Consider the following 17,079-nt stretch of genomic DNA (forward strand, 5'->3'; position numbering starts at 1 on the left):
ATCCCCCAGATACCAAATTCATCCACCAAACACCAAATTCATCCCCAAGCACCAGACACCAAATTCATCCCCAAATCCCAAATTCATCCCCAAATTCATCCCCAAACACCAGACACCAAATTCATCCACCAAACACCAGAGGTTTATGTCCAAAAAGGAGACAGAGGAGTCCTGGTACTTTATGCAAATAAGAGGAGAGGCCATGGGGGTCTCAAATTTTTGGAGGATGCAGACTCCTTTTAATCCTAATTTCTCTCTCTCATTCCCCACTGGCTGAGGTACTTGAGAGGCACAGACTTCCCAAATCCCCTAATACAGACCCCCTTCTAATCTATCCCCCCTTTGTCTTTTCCTTGTGTCCATCAGTGGAATTCCTATGGAATTTATGGTTCCTCCCATTGTTTCTTTCATCTCTCAGTATCCAGTTTTATTCATCAGCAGGCCCACAGCTTGTTTGTAAAGACAAATCCCTCATTCCTTTCACCGGTGCCCTGAATTAAGGAATGTTCCACCCTCAGGAACATCCCATGACTCAGGGCACGGTGGATTTTCGTCGGGATGTTCAATTTGAGGACCAGGAACTTCTTCCCTAACCTTAATGAGTCTCTTGGGGCCAGACTGGAATTCTGTGACTTAAAAAGATTCCCTGAAAAAAAAAGCCTGAGGATGATGAGTTTGACCTTTTGATCAGGCAGCTGTTCCTGAGCAAAAGGTCAAACTCAGCATCCCAGTAATTAATTCTTAACAACTCGTCATTGTTCCAGTAATTAATTCCTAATTATCTCATCTGCTGCTCTGAAATTCCCTTTGAGTTCTCCAGAACCAGACTATGATGTAATGCATTACTAGAAGGTTCCTGGCAAAAAATGAGTCCTGGAGTCAGACTTCAAACGCTCCAATTTAAGAGCAGGACAGTAATTTAGCTCATTATAAATAGAAGGGCATTTGAACAGCTCAGAGCCAGGTTTGGGTTTGGATTTCCTGTCTTTGGGAGTTGGTTTAAATCCCAAAAAGTGGTCAAAGGTGAACTGAAACCACCTGGTGATTCCCACAGCCTGCTCCCGGGCTGGAAATAAAAAAAAAAAAAAAAAAAAATTAAAAAAAAATTACACCAAATCGTTGTTGTCAGAATAAAAAAATTTAAAATTAAAAATTTAAAAATTTCAACCAAACCCTTGTTGTGAAAATAACCAAAGAAAAAACAACAAAAAATCAGAAGACACCATGACCTTGTGGGAATAACCAAAAAAAGACACCAAATCCTTGTTGTGAGAATAACAAAAATAAAGACACCAAACCCTTGGGAGAATAATTTAAAAAAAATGACACCAAGCCCTTGTTGTGAGAATCACAAAAAAACCAAAGACACCAAATCCTTTTTGTGAGAGTAACAAAAAAAAAAAATTACACCAAATCTTTGTTGTGAGAAAAAAGAAATGGGGGAAATTTTGAGAATAAAGGAATGGGGGAAAATTCGAAAAGAAAGGAATGGGGGAAATTTTGAGACTAAAGGAATGGGGGAAAATTCGAAAAGAAAGGAATGGGGGAAATTTTGAGACTAAAGGAATGGGGGAAAATTTGAAAAGAAAGGAATGGGGGAAATTTTGAGACTAAAGGAATGGGAGAAAAATTTGAAAAGAAAGGAATGGGGGAAATTTTGAGACTAAAGGAATGGGGGAAAATTCGAAAAGAAAGGAATGGGGGAAATTTTGAGACTAAAGGAATGGGGGAAAATTCGAAAAGAAAGGAATGGGGGAAATTTTGAGACTAAAGGAATGGGGGAAATTCCTTCAGCTTAGAGAAGGGGAGAGAAGGAAAAAACACGTGGGTGTCCTGAGTCTGGGAAGCTTTAAAACTTGACCAAATCCACTGGATTTGCCAAAAACTCTCTTTGTGGCGGGCTGGAATTTGCTGATGTGTTTAAGGGCATGTAGGAAACAGCTTCATCATCCTGGGGCTGCCACGTGCGGGAGGAGAACGTGGAACGCGCTGTTCCACAGCCTGGAATCCCCCTCTGCCTTCCCACACGCTTCCCTTCCCGTTTTTTTTCCTTTCCCTTCTGCTCATCCATCAGTGCTCCCTGTCAGGAGTGTCCCTTGGGATGGGTGATGTCCCTCCAGCAGCCAGAGGGTCCTGTTTTGGTTGGAAAAGGAGATTTTTCTGGCCCTGGATGCTCAGGGAGCTCTCCAAGCTCTCCACGCCGTGTCCCTGTTCACATTTTATTCTGTTCCAGCTGCACCCCAGGGAATTTGGGGTTTCTCAGGGTGCTTTGAAGGAGCAGCTTCACCATGGGTGTGGGAGGTTGGATTTCACAGCTAAATCAGCTTCCAGTGGCTGAACTGGGAGTCCCAGTTCACAGAATTCACAGAATTCACAGCATTCACAGAATTTACAGAATTCACAGCATTCACAGAATTTACAGAATTCACAAAATTCACAGAATTCACAGAATCCCCAGGTTGGAAGAGACCTTCAAGATCATCGAGTCCAACCCAGCCCCAGCCCCTCACCCAAACCCTGGCACCCAGTGCCACATCCAGGCTTTGTTAAACACACCCAGGGATGGTGACTCCACCACCTCCCTGGGCAGAACATTCCAGAACTTTATCACTCTTTCCATAAAACCTTTTTTCCTAATATCCAACCTGTATTTCCCTTGGCACAGCTTTGAGACTGTGTGCTCTGCTTCTGTCAGTGCTGCCTGGAGAAAGTTAAGACAAAGTGGGAGAGCAGTGGCTTCCACAGAGCTCAGGGTGTGGGAGGAGGATCTCTCCACCTTTCATGGACCCAGATTAAACAATTCACCCTTATTTCCACAAGAGGATGAGACACTGAGCCCAGAGCTCATGGATGTGGTATTTTCAGAGACCCCCACTGAAGGCAGGGGTGATGCATCTGACTCCCTGTTTTCACAAGGCTAATTTGTCGTGAACGGCAGGAGAAATGTGACACACTATATGCGATGAATAGCAAATTTCGAAGTTTATTGAAAGCTTACTTATATTTATATTGGTGTTAATGAAGCTTATACATATTGCAAAAGTTGAGCTCATTATTGGTTAAAGCACACTTAGATTAACTACACTTTTTTTTATTTTCTAACAATTATTTTGTTTCTATGTTTGCATTCTTCTAATTTTTCTATTTAAGATAACTGTATTTTCTGGCAAGCGATTTTCTCTCTCGTCTTCTCGTTTTAGGGAAGGTCACTGTGACTTTCGTTAGTAATTGGGCACTGGTTGCTCAGTTCTTAGCTTGTTTTTCTTATCTTTGTCCATTGGTATCACATCGAAATGTCTTTTCTCAGCTAACCAATTATCTAAAAAGCTCTCTACACTAATTGATTATTTTATGATCTATAGTATATCAAAGAATGCTATACTAGACTATACTAAAGAATACAGAAAGGATACAGACAGAAGGCTAAAAGATAATAAAGAAAAACTGGTGACTCCTTCCAGAGTCCCAACACAGCCTGACTGCGATTGGTCATTAAATGAAAACAATTCACATGTTGGATAAACTATCTCCAACCACATTCCAAAGCAGCAAAACACAGGAGAAGCAAATCAGATAATTATTGTTTTTTTTTTTTTTTTTTTTGAGGCTTCTCATCTTCTCAGGAGAAGAATCCTGGGCAAAGAGATTTTTCAGAAAATATGTCAGTGACACATGGATGTGTTGATATCCTGGGAGGGAGAACATGGAATTAAACCCCAAGGAGTAGGTGAAGGCAAATGTTGGATGGACAAGCCTAATCCTGGGGGTTTTTAAGTGCAATGGCATGGAAGGAAATGCAATTTTCCTCACATTTCAACATTTGGCTCCATTTCTGTGCCCCCATGTGCCATCATTTCCCCAAGAAGAGCAGCCCTGCCAGGGTTCTCTGGCTCAGAGAGGCCCTGCCCTTGTCCTTTGTCATCTTTGTCATCCTTGTCATCCCACTGGAGTGGCTTTGCCAGGCTGGGAATGTTGGCCTGGCTCCCCCCTGCGTTCCTGGAGCTTCTCCCTCCACTTCTGGTCAGGGCTTTATCCCCCTCAGCCCTTTGGTGGCTGCAGAATGACTGGGAAGTGCTGCCAGCTCCAGATGGGAACCACAGACAGGATTTTAATGAGAGAGGCAAAAACAAAGGACAAAATTCCCATTCCCAGCAGCCTCCCCCAGGAATGTCCTCCCACCCTGCCCAGCTGTGGTGGGAGGATGGACACAGGGCTGGCCAAGTTGGCCAAACCCCATTAATAAATTGTGGGTGAAATTAAACCCAGCACATTCACATCTCTGCCTTGTTGTTCTTTCTAACCAGTTTTGGAAGCAGGAGCTGAGTTTTGCAGGAGGATCATTCCCTTCCATGCTTTTCTGATGGAAATTTCAATTTTCTGCTGCTACTTATCCTGGGAAGACCCAAATTATTCCATTTTTCTGCCAGCACCTCAAGCCCATTCTCTGCAATTGTTCTCTGCTGTTTCCCTCAGTGCTGGAATCCTCAACCTGCCCCAGATTTCTTTTCCTGACTCCTCATCCACGCTGGGGATGTTTCATTCACAGCCAAGGTGTCAATGTCCCAGTTCTATGTCAGGAATGTCAGGCCTTGACTGGAAGCAGATTCCAGCACAAAGACCCAGCCAGAAGGTCACAATTTGTGAATCCCTACAGCTGAAGTTTGTAAATTATGAAACAGTGGAAACTTGGTTTTTTCCTGGGATTCTTGCATGCTTGAGTTGCAGAGAATACTGGAAAGAATTTAACGGTGAAATTATAACGATAATTTCACAGATTTTTGGTTTATTTTTACAAAAAATCAGCAGATTTTTTCCAAGTTTTGAATGCTGGAGGTCACTGTGGCGTTCACAACCTGCTGGGGTATCCCCTCACCACACAAAAGGACTTTTTCCCCTGTTTTTTTCCCCAAGGAATGGGTCCCATCCACCTGAACGAGATCGACTGCACGGGCTTTGAGAAGTCGGTCACGGACTGCAAGTTCAACACCGAGTCCCAGGGCTGCAACCACGAGGAAGATGCTGCTGTGAGGTGCAATGTGCCAGCCATGGGCTTCCAGAACCAGGTGAGGAGCTGAGGGATCCGGGTGGGAGGGAATTTTGGCTGGGAATTTTGGGCAGGAATCGGGCAGGAATCATTTCACCCAAGCCATGAGTATTTAATTCAGGTTTTACCTAAAAAAGGAGGGGAAAGGAGGATGAGTGTCCCATTTTATGTGGGTTTTGTGCTCCCCTGAACTCGCCTCATGTGGTGTTTGCAGGGGTCCCAGGACGAGGGAAGAGATGAGAATCTTGACTTTATGTTTCAGAAGGCTGATTTATTATTTTATGATATATATTATATTAAAAGAAAATTATATATTAAAACTATACTAAAATAATAGAAGAAAAGATTTCATCAAAAAGCTTGCAAGGAAAGGAATGGAATGATAATAAAATTTTGTGGCTGGCCAGAGAGTCTGAAACAGCTGGACTGTGATTGGCCATCAATTAGAAACAACCCCATGAGACCAATCACAGATGCACCTGTGGCATTCCACAGCAGCAGATAATTATTGTTTTTCTTTTCCTCTGAGGCTTCTCAGCTTCTCAGGAGAAAAATCCTGGCAAAGGGATTTTTCATAAAATATCATGGCGACAGTCTCAGAGTCCTGAAATGAGGAAGGCCGGGTTTGAAGGAGTTTGGAGCAATCTGGGATGATCCAAGGTCCCTGCCCATGGCAGGAGGTGGCACTGAATGATTTTTAACCCAATTTTCAACCTTTTCCAAGGCAACTATTCCATGATTCTGTGCTAGCTGCATGAACCAGACACAGATTCCTCTGAGTGCTCCTTCCAAAGGTCTGAAGGAGCAGGGAAGGAAAGCTTTCCCAGGGAATTCCTGCAGCTGGTCCAACCCATTGAACTGCCAGGCTTGGCTGGACCAGCCCCTGCCAAGGTGGGAGAGGAGCTGAACTCCCTGAGCTCAAACCCAGGGGAGACTCCCAGTGCTGTTCCATGCCTGGATGGTTTCCCATGGCCTTCCCCTTGGGGACCCCCTCCTGATCCCACACAAAGGTGGGACACAGCCAGAGTGCCCTGAGTCATTTTCCCCATGAAAGATTTGGGAATGTGTTCATCTTTTCCTGACTCCTCATCCAGCCTGTGGATGTTTCATTCACAGCCAACGTGTCAATGTCCCAGTTCTATGTCAGGAATGTCAGGCCTTGACTGGAAGCAGATTCCAGCACAAAGATGCAGCCAAAAGGTCACAATTTGTGAATCCCTACAGGTCAATCCCTACAGGTCAATCCCCCCTAAAAGCACCCCCCCTTTTTGCCTGTCAGAATTCCCACTGTGGATGGGAAATCCCTCACCAGGGTTTCTCCAGCTCCGTGTTCAAGGGGGAGTTTTCTGCTGTGCAGCACCCAGGTCACTTCCAGCCAGGGACATCAATGATTCCAAAATTTGGGGGAAAAAAACCTCCTTCCCCACCTGCTGCCCTCTCCCTTGGAAGTTGGCAGTGGATTGAGGGGTTCTGTGTCCTGCAGCTTCGCCTGAGCGGGGGCCGCAACCCCTACGAGGGCCGTGTGGAGGTGCTGGCCGAGCGCAACGGGACCCTGAGGTGGGGCACGGTCTGCAGCCACAACTGGGGCACCGTGGAGGCCATGGTGGTGTGCAGGCAGCTGGGGCTGGGCTTTGCCAGCCACGCCTTCCAGGTGAGCCCTGTCACACCCCTAAACCTAACCCTAACCCTAACGCTAAACCTAAATGTAACCTTAACCCTAAACTTAAACCTAACCCCAAACCAAACCCTAAACCTAAACCTAACCCCAACCCTAACCCTAAACCTAAACCTAACCCCAAACCAAACCCTAACCCCAAACCTAACGCTAACCTTAACCCTAACCCTAACCCTAAACCTAACCCTAAACCTAAACCTAACCCCAACCCTAACCCTGACCACAACCCTAACCCTAACCTTAACCCTAACTCTAACCTTAACTTTAAGCCTAACCCTAACTCTAATATTAACCCAAACCCAGCCCCTGCCTGGGCCTCACATCTGGATGGGTGGGCTGGGGGTGCTGGAGGAGGAGGAGGAGGAGGAGGAGGAGGAGGAAGGGTCATTCCAAAAGGAGCTTCAAGAGTTATAGCAATATTTACCAATACAGCCAGACAGGACCTGCCTGAGCTTGTCTGGCCCTTGGTGCTGAACCAAACAGCAGCAACTGTGGTGTTTCACCCCACAGACACTTTGGGCTGCCTGGGTGTGTGGTGTTTCACCCCACAGACACTTTGGGCTGCCTGGGTGTGTGGTGTTTCACCCACAGACACTTTTGCCTGCCTGGGTGTGTGCTGTTTCACCCCACAGACACTTTGGGCTGCTGGGTGTGTGGTGTTTCACCCCACAGACACTTTGGGCTGCCTGGGTGTGTGGTGTTTCACCCCACAGACACTTTTGGCTGCTGGGTGTGTGGTGTTTCACCCCACAGACACTTTGGCCTGCCTGGGTGCTGCAGCTGGGCCCTGCAGACAAGTCCAGGCCTGCAGGAGCTCTGGTGCTGCTGGGATGGAGCTTCCCCCCATACCAGGGGCTGCCCCTCAGGTTTCCCTCTGTGGAGAAGCTTTCAGGCCATGGTGAAGGAAAGGAGTCGGTTCTGAGGGAGGGTTTGGATCCAGAGCTTTATTCTGGCCCTCAGGCCTCTGAATGCAGCACCAGCTCCCACAGAACTCCCTGAGCCCGTGGCTGCTGCTCCTTTAACCCCGGGGAGAGGGGCAGGGAAGGGGCAGGGAGGCACCAAGCAGGGACAGGAGGGGAGGGACAAAGGGACAAAGGACACCTGGATGGCCCAGGGCCCCCCAGGGGTAGAGGGCATCCTTTGGATCTGCCCAATCACTCGAGGCCCTTCTGGAATGCCAGGACTGACAGACAGTGCTGGGAGGGGCAGGAGAGGGGACTGACACAGCTGGCAGGGAATTATCAGGGAGGGATCTGAAGCTCTGCAGTAAACCTGAAATCACATTGCAACGAAGAGTGGAACTGGAAAGACCTTGAGAGTAAAATCTCGTTGTACAACACTGTGGAGGTGGGGGTTTGGAGTAGATGGAGCTCTGGAGGATAAAAAATGAAGGAACTTGATCAGGAACTGGAATGATGGCATAGGAAGGAATGGCTTCCTACTGCCAGAGGGCAGGGTTGGAGGGAATACTGGGAATAAATTCTGCCCTGGGGCTGTGGTGAGGTCCTGGGATGGAATTCCCAGAGGAGCTGTGGTTGTCCCATCCCTGGAAGTGTCCAAGGCCAGCTTGGAGCCACCTGGGACAGTGGAAGGTGTCCCTGCCCATGGCAGGGGTGGAATGGGATGGGATTTAAGGCCCATATTCCCATATGGTGAATTGTTCCCCACCAGGCTTTTCCTGCTCAAACTCAGAGTAGGATTAGATTGGATATTCAGGAGAAATCCTTCCCTGGGAGGGTGGGGAGGGGCTGGAATGGATTCTCTATAGAAGCTGTGGCTGCCTCATCCCTGGAAATGTCCAAGGCCAGGTTGGACAGGGCTTGGAGCAACCTGGGATAGGGGGAGGTGTCCCTGCCTAGGTGGGACTGGATGAGTTTTAAGATTTTTAAGGATTTGGTGATAAACATTCTACTTCCCTGAGTTCTCTTCTTCCCTGTTTTCTCACAGCTCAGGTTTCCTGACATTCACCAGTCCCTACTTGGGCTGGTGGCTGCATGCAGGTTCTTGTCCCTCCCTGAAATGCAGAGGTCAGGTTCAAACTGGGGTCAGGTCTCCTGAAAAAATGAGATTTTGCTCCTGGAGTTGCTCTGGTGCTGCCCTGGGTGCAGCCCCATGAATTCCCTGCTCCTCCCTGCCCCAAACCCTCCCTGCTCCAGCATGGCCAGGAATGACCCCTCAGTTCTGCCCCACCCCTGGGAGTGTCCCAGGCCAGGCTGGACAGGGCTTGGAGTGAGCTGGGCTGGTGGAAAGTGTCCCTGCCCATGGGATGAGCAATCCAAACCATTCCATGACCTCTGCCACCCTGGGCTCATGGACAGATCCCAACCATTCTCCATGGCCAGGGAGGGATCTGCAGATCCCCAGGGGACACTCAGGGCTTGGACACCCAGCAGGAAGGAGGCTGGAGCTGCCCACATGCTGCTGGAGCCATTCCCTGCCCCAGCTGCTTCCTCCAGCTGATTTCCCCCCATCAAACCCTGGGAGCTGAGGATCTCCACATCCCTGAGCGTGGCCTTTCCGACTGCCTGGCTCTGTTGACACAGCCCTGGGAGTCCAGCGAGGAAAAGGCATTTTTTCCCTGAGCTGAGGCTGCTGGAATTTGGAACAGAAAAGGCTCTTTTACTGCCCCAGCTCTGGAGCATAAAGCCCCAGTGTGCAGAACAGGGCAGCCCTGTGTGCTCCCAGCCTTCCCAAACAGCCGGGGGCAACGGGAGCCGGGGGACACCGGGGGTTTCTTTTCCTGGAAACTGCTCCCAGCTCGGGCATGGACGCATCTCAGAGGAGTTTTTTAGATTCTTTCTCCCCTCCCCTTCTCCCACGTTTTGGGGTTTGGGAGTTGATGTTGTGTCATGAGTTTGGTAAAACTGGGGGAGGATGAGAGGAGAGGAAGTTTCATCAGGAACTGGAATGGTGGGACAAGGAGGAATGGCTTCCCACTGCCAGAGGAGAGAGTTAGATGGGATATTGGGAATAAATTCTTCCTTGCCAGAGGACAGAGTTAGATGGGATATTGGGTATAAATTCTTCCCTGCCAGAGGACAGTGTTAGATGGGATATTGAGAATAAATTTTCCACTGCCAGAGGGCAGAGTTAGATGGGATATTGGTAATAAATTCTTCCCTGCCAGAGGAGAGAGTTAGATGGGATATTGGGAATAAATTTCCCACTGCCAGAGGACAGAGTTAGATGGGATATTGGGAATAAATTCTTCCTTGCCAGAGGACAGAGTTAGATGGGATATTGAGAATAAATTTCCCACTGCCAGAGGACAGAGTTAGATGGGATATTGGGAATAAATTTCCCACTGCCAGAGGACAGAGTTAGATGGGATATTGGGAATAAATTCTTCCTTGCCAGTGGACAGAGTTAGATGGGATATTGGGAATAAATTAATCTCTGGAACAGTGGCGAGGTCCTGGGATGAAATTCCCAGAGAGGCTGTGGCTGCCCCTGGATCCCTGGATGTGCCCAAAACCAGGTTTAAACAACCTGGGATAGTGAGAGGTGTTCCTCTCCATGGCATGGGGTGGGACTGGATGGGGTTCAAGGTTTTTAAGGATTTGGTGACAAAACTTCAGCTTCCCTGAGTCCCCTGTTGAACCATCCTTTGTCAAGATCCTCCTGGATAATGTGGGGCCTTGCCCTGATCTTCCCTGGTGGGAGAATCCCCACTTCAGGCAGGTAGATATTCCCCTAAGAGCCACTAACCCCCAAGGAATGTGTGAAATGCCTTTTCCTGCCTTTTTTTTTTGCCCAGGAAACGTGGTACTGGCACGGGGACGTCAGCGCCGACGACGTGGTGATGAGCGGGGTGAAGTGCTCGGGGACAGAGATGTCCCTGTCCCACTGCCGGCACGACGGCGCCCACGTGTCCTGCCCCAGGGGAGGGGGACGCTTCGGGGCCGGCGTGTCCTGCTCCGAGAGTGAGTGACCGGGATCCACCCCCTGGGCAACGGGGATGTGCAGGGGAACGGGGGGACCTGGATACGTCAAAACAGCATGGAATTTTAACTCCCTGAGAGGTTCTGGCTGTGGCTGCCCCGGCCCTGGGAGTGTCCAAGGGCAGCTTGGAGCGAGCTGGGATTGTGGAAGGTGTCCCTGTGGTGGGGTGGGGTGGGATGGGATCCATGGGATGGGATGCGATGGAATGGGATGGGATGGGATTGATGGGATTCATGGGATGGGTTGGGATTCATGGGATGGGATCCATGGGATTCATGGGATTCATGGGATTCATGGGATTCATCGGATGGGATTCATTGGATGAAATCCATGGGATGGGATCCATAGGATCCATGGGATGGGATCCATGGGATGGGATGGGATGGGATGGGATGGGATGGGATGGGATGGGATGGGATGGGATGGGATGGGATGGGATAGGGTGGGATGGGATGGGATGGGATGGGATGGGATGGGATGGGATGGGATGGGATGGGATGGGATGGGACGGCACAGCATGATACGGCACAGCACGGCACGGCATGGCATGGCATGGGATTTAAGGTCAACTACTCCCATATGGTCAATGGTTCCCCCCCAGGCTTTTCCGACTCAAACTCAAGAGTAGGATTAATTTGGATATTCAGGAGAAATTGTTCTTTTTGAGAGTGGCGAGGGAACTTGATCAGGAGCTGGAATTATGGGATAAGGAGGAATGGCTTCCTACTGCCAGAGGACAGGGTTGGAGGGAATACTGGGGATAAATTCTGCCCTGGGGCTGTGGTGAGGTCCTGGGATGGAATTCCCAGAGGAGCTGTGGTTGTCCCATCCCTGGAAGTGTCCAAGGCCAGCTTGGAGCCACCTGGGACAGTGGAAGATGTCCCTGCCCATGGCAGGGGTGGAATGGGATGGGATTTAAGGTCCATATTCCCATATGGTGAATTACTTCCCACCAGGCTTTTCCTGCTCAAACTCAGAGTAGGATTAGATTGGATATTCAGGAGAAATCCTTCCCTGGGAGGGTGGGGAGGGGCTGGAATGGATTCTCCATAGAAGCTGTGGCTGCCCCATCCCTGGAAATGTCCAAGGCCAGGTTGGACAGGGCTTGGAGCAACCTGGGATAGTGGGAGGTGTTGGGGCTGGAAGTGCCTGATCTTTAAAACCCCTTCCCAGCCAAACCATTTCATGGCCCTCCAATTAGCACTGAGTGAGTCTGATTAGCATTCCATGTCAGGTCATTCCATGGCCTCTGATTAGCATTGAGTGAGCCTGAGGAACTCGGTGGCAGAACCATCCTGCACCTCCAGCAGCCACTTTCATATTGGAATATCACCAATATTATGGACAGGATGTGCCTTGGCTTGTCTGGCCCTTGGTGCTGAACCAAACAGCAGCACTGGGGTGTTTCCCCCCACAGACACTTTTGCCTGGCTGGGTGTGTGGTGTTTCACCCCTCAGACACTTTTGCCTCCCTGGGTGTGTGGTGTTTCACCCCACAGACACTTTGGGCTGCCTGGGTGTGTGGTGTTTCACCCCACAGACACTTTGGGCTGCCTGGGTGTGTGGTGTTTCACCCCACAGACACTTTGGGCTGCCTGGGTGCTGCAGCTGGGCCCTGCAGACAAGTCCAGGCCTGCAGGAGCTCTGGTGCTGCTGGGATGGAGCTTCCCCCCATACCAGGGGCTGCCCCTCAGGTTTCCCTCTGTGGAGAAGCTTTCAGGCCATGGTGAAGGAAAGGAGCCGGTTCTGAGGGAGGCTTTGGATCCAGAGCTTTATTCTGGCCCTCAGGCCTCTGAATGCAGCACCAGCTCCCACAGAACTCCCTGAGCCCGTGGCTGCTGCTCCTTTGAAGCCCGGGGAGAGGGGCAGGGAAGGGGCAGGGAGCCACCAAGCAGGGACAGGAGGGGAGGGACAAAGGGACAAAGGACACCTGGATGGCCCAGGGCCCCCCAGGGGTAGAGGGCATCCTTTGGATCTGCCCAGTCACTCGAGGCCCTTCTGGAATGCCAGGACTGACAGACAGTGCTGGGAGGGGAAGGAGAGGGGACTGACACACCTGGCAGGGAATTATCAGGGAGGGACCCGGGTTCTGGGGTAAATCCTGAAATCGCACCGCAACGCTTTCGGGGTGATTTTATTTCATTTAAACCGCCCATCCCTCACTGCAGCCGCCCCTGACCTGGTGCTGAACGCGGAGCTGGTGGAGCAGACGGCCTACCTGGAGGACAGGCCCATGTTCCTGCTGCAGTGTGCCCTGGAGGAGAACTGCCTGGCCAGCTCGGCCCACAACACCTCGCTGACCTCGGACTACCGGCGCCTGCTGCGCTTCAGCTCCCAGATCCACAACAACGGCCAGTCCGACTTCAGGCCCAAGAACGGCCGCCACGCCTGGGTGTGGCATGACTGCCACCGGTGGGTGCCACACCCGGGCTCCCTGTCACCCTCCCTGTCACCACCCTGTCCTTCTCCTGCTGCCGCAGGGAAATCTTGTCCCAGCTTTGTCCCAGTTTTGTCCCAGCTTGTCCCAGTTTTGTCCCAGTTTTGTCCCAGCTTTATCCTGGTTTTGTCCCGATTTTGTCCAAGTTTTGTCCCAGTTTTGTCCAAGTTTTGTCCCAGTTTTGTCCAAGTTTTGTCCCAATTTTGTTCCAGTTTTGTCCCAGCTTTGTCCCAGTTTTGTCCCAGCTTTGTCCCGGTTTTGTCCCAGTTTTGTCCTGGTTTTGTCCTAGCTTTGTCCCAGTTTTGTCATGGTTTTGTCCTGGTTCTGTCCCAGCTTTGTCCCAGCTTTGTCCCAGCTTTATCCTGGTTTTGTCCCAGCTTTGTCCCGGTTTTGTCCCAGTTTTGTCCTGGTTTTGTCCTGGTTTTGTCCCACCTTTGTCCCAGTTTTGTCATGGTTTTGTCCTGGTTTTGTCCCAGCTTTGTCCCAGTTTGTCCCGGTTTGCCCCTCAGTTTGGTGGTTGTAAGCAACATTCCCTGGATTTTGGGAATTCGTTCTTCCTTGGGCTCTTTCTTCATTCAGCTCTTAAGCAGTTCTGAATTAGGCGCTGTCTGTGCCCCGCTCTGAGCCGAGCTTTGCAGCTGGGCCCTGCTGGGTCTCAGTGCAGGGCTCCAGGGCTGGGATGGGCATTCCCAGGTGCCATTTGTGGGGTTTTTGTAGGAATTCAGGCCAGGCCTCCAGTCTGTGCCCGTAGGTGGGGTGGGGGGAATTGTCTGGGTCCAAAAACAGCCACTGGCACTGGGGAGGAGGGAAAGGAGAGGAATTGTTTCTGTCTGAGCCGTGTGAAATGGAAAATGGGGGTTTGGAGGGACATTTTGGGGCACAGGGGAAGGGGTGGTTGTGGTGAATTAGAGATGGAGCAGCTCTGCTGGGAGCAAAGGCTGAGGGAACTGGGAATGTTCACCTGGAGAGGAGACGGCTCCAGGAGAGCCCAGAGCCTCTTGCAGGGCCTGAAGGGGCTCCAGGAGAGCTGGAGAGGGGCTGGGGACAAGGACGGAGGGACAGGACACAGGGAATGGCTCCTACTGGTAAAGGGGAGATTTGGCTGGGATATTGGGAAGGAATGAGGCTGGGGAGGGGCTGGGGTGGAATTCCCAGGGAGCTGGGGCTGCCCCTGGATCCCTGGAAGTGCCCAAGGCCAGGCTGGAATAACCTGGGGCAGTGGGAGGTGTCCCTGCCATGGCAGGGGTGGCTCTGGATGGGATTTGAATCCCTTCCAACCCAAACCATTCCATGATTTTCTGACACCTGGGAGCTGAGTTTGCACAGACAGGACACGGGAACTCTTCACCCACTACATGCAGGTTACCTGAGCAGTTTCTCACCTGGAAAAGGACAAAAAAAGATGCTGGAATGCTGCATTTTTTTATGCAACTCAACCCCACTAAAACTCAGCAGCTGGGAGGTGTTTTTGCACTTATTTTTGACTAAATTCATCCCATAAATGCATCATTTTTTCAAGGAATTAAGACAGTTTTGGGGAAATTGAGGGGGGAAAGGGAGCTGGAGGCCATCCAGGTGCTTTGCTGTGAAATGTGGACTGGTACAAGGTGGATTTTTCCCTTATTTGAGGTAAAAGGCAGTGAAATAATTCCATGCACCCCCTGCTCCTGTCCTGCTTAAAAAACTGGGGAAACACCAGAGTGGTAAATTTTAAATCTTAGAGTTCTTTATAATCTTCCCAAAGAGCTGAGATGTGCAGGTAGCACTGTAAAGGGAGAACTTGGAGCAATTTTGGACACAGTGGAAGGGAGGTGGGATGGGAAAGGGTGAGCAAGAGGCCAGGAGCCATCTGTGCTCCAAACTGGACCCAGTTTAGATGGACAGGGCTGAACTCAATCCCTCTTCAATCTTTCCAGTCTGTGAACAGCAGAGTGTAAACATCCCAGGGAGTGACTCAGGCATAGCTCAGAAACTGAGTCAGGCTCGAGAAGCTCAAACTTGCATTGAATTCATTGATTTGAGCCAAATCTGCCTCAAATCAACAGCTCGGCCTTGGCCTTGGGCCTCTGCTCTGCCTCCCGCCCTGGGAGCTCCTGTTTGGATGTGGAAGTAGAGTAAAAATGGGAAAGACCCCAAGCAGGGAGTGAAAAATGATTTCATTTTTCATTCTGGCAGATGGCAATTTCTGGATTTTTTTTTCTTGTTTTTAGTGAGGGGAAACACAGGAAAAATTTCCTCCCCTTCCCTCTCTGCTCATGCCCCATCTGTAAATCCGTGAGCAATGATGGTGATTGGAAGTGTTTCAGCCTTGATTATTTTTACAGCTGGAAAGGAGTGGATTTATGCCCATTTTTCTTCTTTTTTTGTCCTCTTTTTTTCTTTTTTTTTTTTTTTGTTTTTAATTCTTAAACAACTGGTTCTGAGTTAGGCCCTGTCTGTGCCTCGCTCTGAGCTGAGCTTTGCAGCTGGGCCCTGCTGGGTCTCAGTGCAGGGCTCCAGGGCTGAGAGGGACATTCCCAAAGCTGGGATGGGCATTCCCAGTGCTGGGATAGGCATTCCCAAAGCTGGGACTGACATTCCCAAAGCTGGGTTACACATTCTCAAAGCTGGGATTAGGCATTCCCAAAGCTGGGATAAGCATTCCCAGTGCTGGGATCGGCATTCCCAGAGCTGGGATTCCCATTCCCAAAGCTGGGTTACACATTCCCAAAGCTGGGATAGACATTCCCAAAGCTGGGATGGGCATTCCCAGTGCTGGGACAGGCATTCCCAGTGCTGGGGTGGGCATTCCCAAAACTGGGATAGGCATTCCCAGTGCTGGGATAGACATTCCCAAAGCTGGGACAGACATTCCCAAAGCTTTGACAGGCATTCCCAAAGCTGGGATAGGCATTCCCAAAGCTGGGATTCCCATTCCCAGTGCTGGGACAGGCATTCCCAAAGCTGGGATCGGCATTCCCAAAGCTGGGATAGGCATTCCCAAAGCTGGGATTCCCATTCTCAAAGCTGGGATCGGCATTCCCAAAGCTGGGATCAGGATTCCCAAAGCTGGGATACTCATTCCCAAAGCTGGGTTACACATTCCCAAAGCTGGAATACCCATTCCAAAAGCTAGAACAGACATTCCCATAGCTTTGACAGGCATTCCCAAAGCTGGGATTCCCATCCCAAAGCTGGGATAGACATTCCCAAAGCTGGGATTCCCATTCCCAAAGCTGGGATTCCCATTCCCAAAGCTGGGGGGACACAGAGTGGTTTCAGGTCCCACTCCAGTTGTCTCCCTGCTCCCTCATTCCCTGGATTTGCTCCCAGTTCCAAGGCTGGGCTCAAATCCAAGGGGTTGCATCAGCATCACCCACTCCGCTGTGCCCAGCCCTGACCACGTGCAATCTAGTTGGGCTAAAGCTCAGCTTAACTCTCTGCTGAGCCAGCAGTGGGGCTTAAAAAACCCAATGTCCCCGGAGTGCAATCTCACCCAAACCCTGCTGGGTCTGGCTTTGCTAATCAGGGATCTAAACACGGACTCTGGGCTCTCTCCTGGCCTTTGCTGGAATGTTCCCCAGGCTGGGCTGACAAATCCCAGTTTAAAATCAGGAAGTGTCTCCCGGGTGAAAACCCAGCTCTGAGCAGGGTGAAAGAAGCTGCTCCAGCTGTTGTTTTTTTTTGCTGATAAATTCACATTCTGCTGCTTAAAAATTTAATCAGTAAAAGCAGCCAGGTCTTGGCAGAGCCAGCCCTGTGTGAAATATTCCTGGGAAATGATGGGGCTGCTCCAAGGAATGATTTTTTTGGTGGATTTTTTGCCCTTCCTGTCACTATAAAACATTGTGATCCCACAAAAGTTGGAGCAAGGGACTTAATAAATGTCCCAGGCCAGGTCGGACAGGGCTTGGAGCAACCTGGGATAGGGGGAGGTGTCTCTGCCATGAACAGGGACAAAATGATCCTTAAATCCCTCCCCACCCAACCAGTCTGGGATTA

The 17,079-nt window shown here is 50.1% G+C and overlaps 1 protein-coding gene across 2 annotated transcripts in view; it reads left to right on the top strand.

Annotated features, from left to right (window-relative positions):
- Positions 1 to 17,079, top strand: part of LOXL2 (lysyl oxidase like 2) — an 82,184-nt gene that overhangs the window by 52,640 nt on the left and 12,465 nt on the right. For both annotated transcript variants that reach the window (XM_077191698.1, XM_077191699.1), the window contains 4 exons: positions 4,912 to 5,063; positions 6,528 to 6,695; positions 10,477 to 10,642; positions 12,830 to 13,073. In XM_077191698.1, coding sequence (XP_077047813.1) covers positions 4,912 to 5,063; positions 6,528 to 6,695; positions 10,477 to 10,642; positions 12,830 to 13,073 — 730 coding nt within the window. The remainder of the gene's footprint in view (positions 1 to 4,911; positions 5,064 to 6,527; positions 6,696 to 10,476; positions 10,643 to 12,829; positions 13,074 to 17,079) is intronic.

The sequence above is a fragment of the Agelaius phoeniceus genome, chromosome 30, assembly GCF_051311805.1.
Source record: "Agelaius phoeniceus isolate bAgePho1 chromosome 30, bAgePho1.hap1, whole genome shotgun sequence".
Classification (NCBI taxonomy): Eukaryota; Metazoa; Chordata; class Aves; order Passeriformes; family Icteridae; genus Agelaius; species Agelaius phoeniceus.